The sequence below is a fragment of the Myotis davidii genome, unplaced genomic scaffold, assembly GCF_000327345.1.
Source record: "Myotis davidii unplaced genomic scaffold, ASM32734v1 scaffold734, whole genome shotgun sequence".
NCBI classification, from domain to species: Eukaryota; Metazoa; Chordata; class Mammalia; order Chiroptera; family Vespertilionidae; genus Myotis; species Myotis davidii.
The window spans coordinates 250,333-251,325 of record NW_006286300.1 but is presented as its reverse complement, the minus strand read 5'-3'; the positions used below and the strand labels follow the sequence as shown (position 1 = coordinate 251,325).

General features: G+C 39.4%; 1 protein-coding gene across 1 annotated transcript in view; it reads left to right on the top strand.

Annotated features, from left to right (window-relative positions):
- Positions 1 to 993, top strand: part of MYO9A (myosin IXA) — a 349,884-nt gene that overhangs the window by 147,505 nt on the left and 201,386 nt on the right. Inside the window, exon 12 of the mRNA XM_015560068.1 lies at positions 11 to 36. Coding sequence (XP_015415554.1) covers positions 11 to 36 — 26 coding nt within the window. The remainder of the gene's footprint in view (positions 1 to 10; positions 37 to 993) is intronic.

The following is a 993-nucleotide window of genomic DNA, read 5'->3' as shown; positions in this document are numbered from 1 at the left end:
ACCTGAGCAGCAGGGAAAGTAAAATATGGGGTAAAGGTCAGTAAATTTCATATTGCATATGCCTTTAGGGTAGAGATGTATTCTTAACTCTGTACCACACTACCCTCTTTGTAGGTGTGGAGGCTCTTCATCAGTAACAATTAGTGACATTATTATAAGGATTATTATAGGGATACTACTAAAATTTAGATTCCACCTTGTAATATATTACTGTCTTAGGTGATGTTTCTGTTGATTTTTTCTACATATAAACCTGATATTAGTCCATTCTAATAGCCTTTTCAGATCTGAAAGAATAGATAGTATCAGTATGTCTTAAATGTACTAGTTGATCTTCATAGTTTGTTGAATTATTCTCTTCTCTACATCCATGAGGCCTGACTGAGGCTTCATGTGTTTATGCACCATTAGGAATTTGTGAGCTTGTACTACTAATGAATTTATTAAAACTCTTTCACTCCTATGGAAGGAAATATTCATAATTTTGTTCAGTTCTTTTTTTGGTAATTAACACGTTAAGCGCCCAGCCTGTTTTGTCTTCTGGACGGGAAGTATAGTGTCAGTCACTGGTGACTGGGCGCTTGATATATTAATGAGCTATTATCTTTCAAATATTGGATGTTTGAGCCTGCCATTTAAGACAATTTCCCAGGCAAGACAGTGATGATATGGAGACTAGTGGAGCAATACATTTTCTCTTGCATCTTGAGGTAAGAGTCAGAATTAAGATCACTTATTCAGGAAGTGTTTATTAAACACACAGCATGCCAGCCCCTGAGCTTGGTATTTGGAATGATCCTGTCTAATAAAAGAGAAACATGGTAATTGGCGTACGACCGCTACCCTTCCCATTGGCTAATCAGCGAGATATGCAAATTAACTGCCAGCCCAGATGGCAGCCGGCAGCCAGGCAGCTTGAAACTAACATGAGGCTTGCTTGCTTCAGTGACGGAGGACTCCAACGTTCCCCGCCTGCCTTGCTGGCCTCTGAGC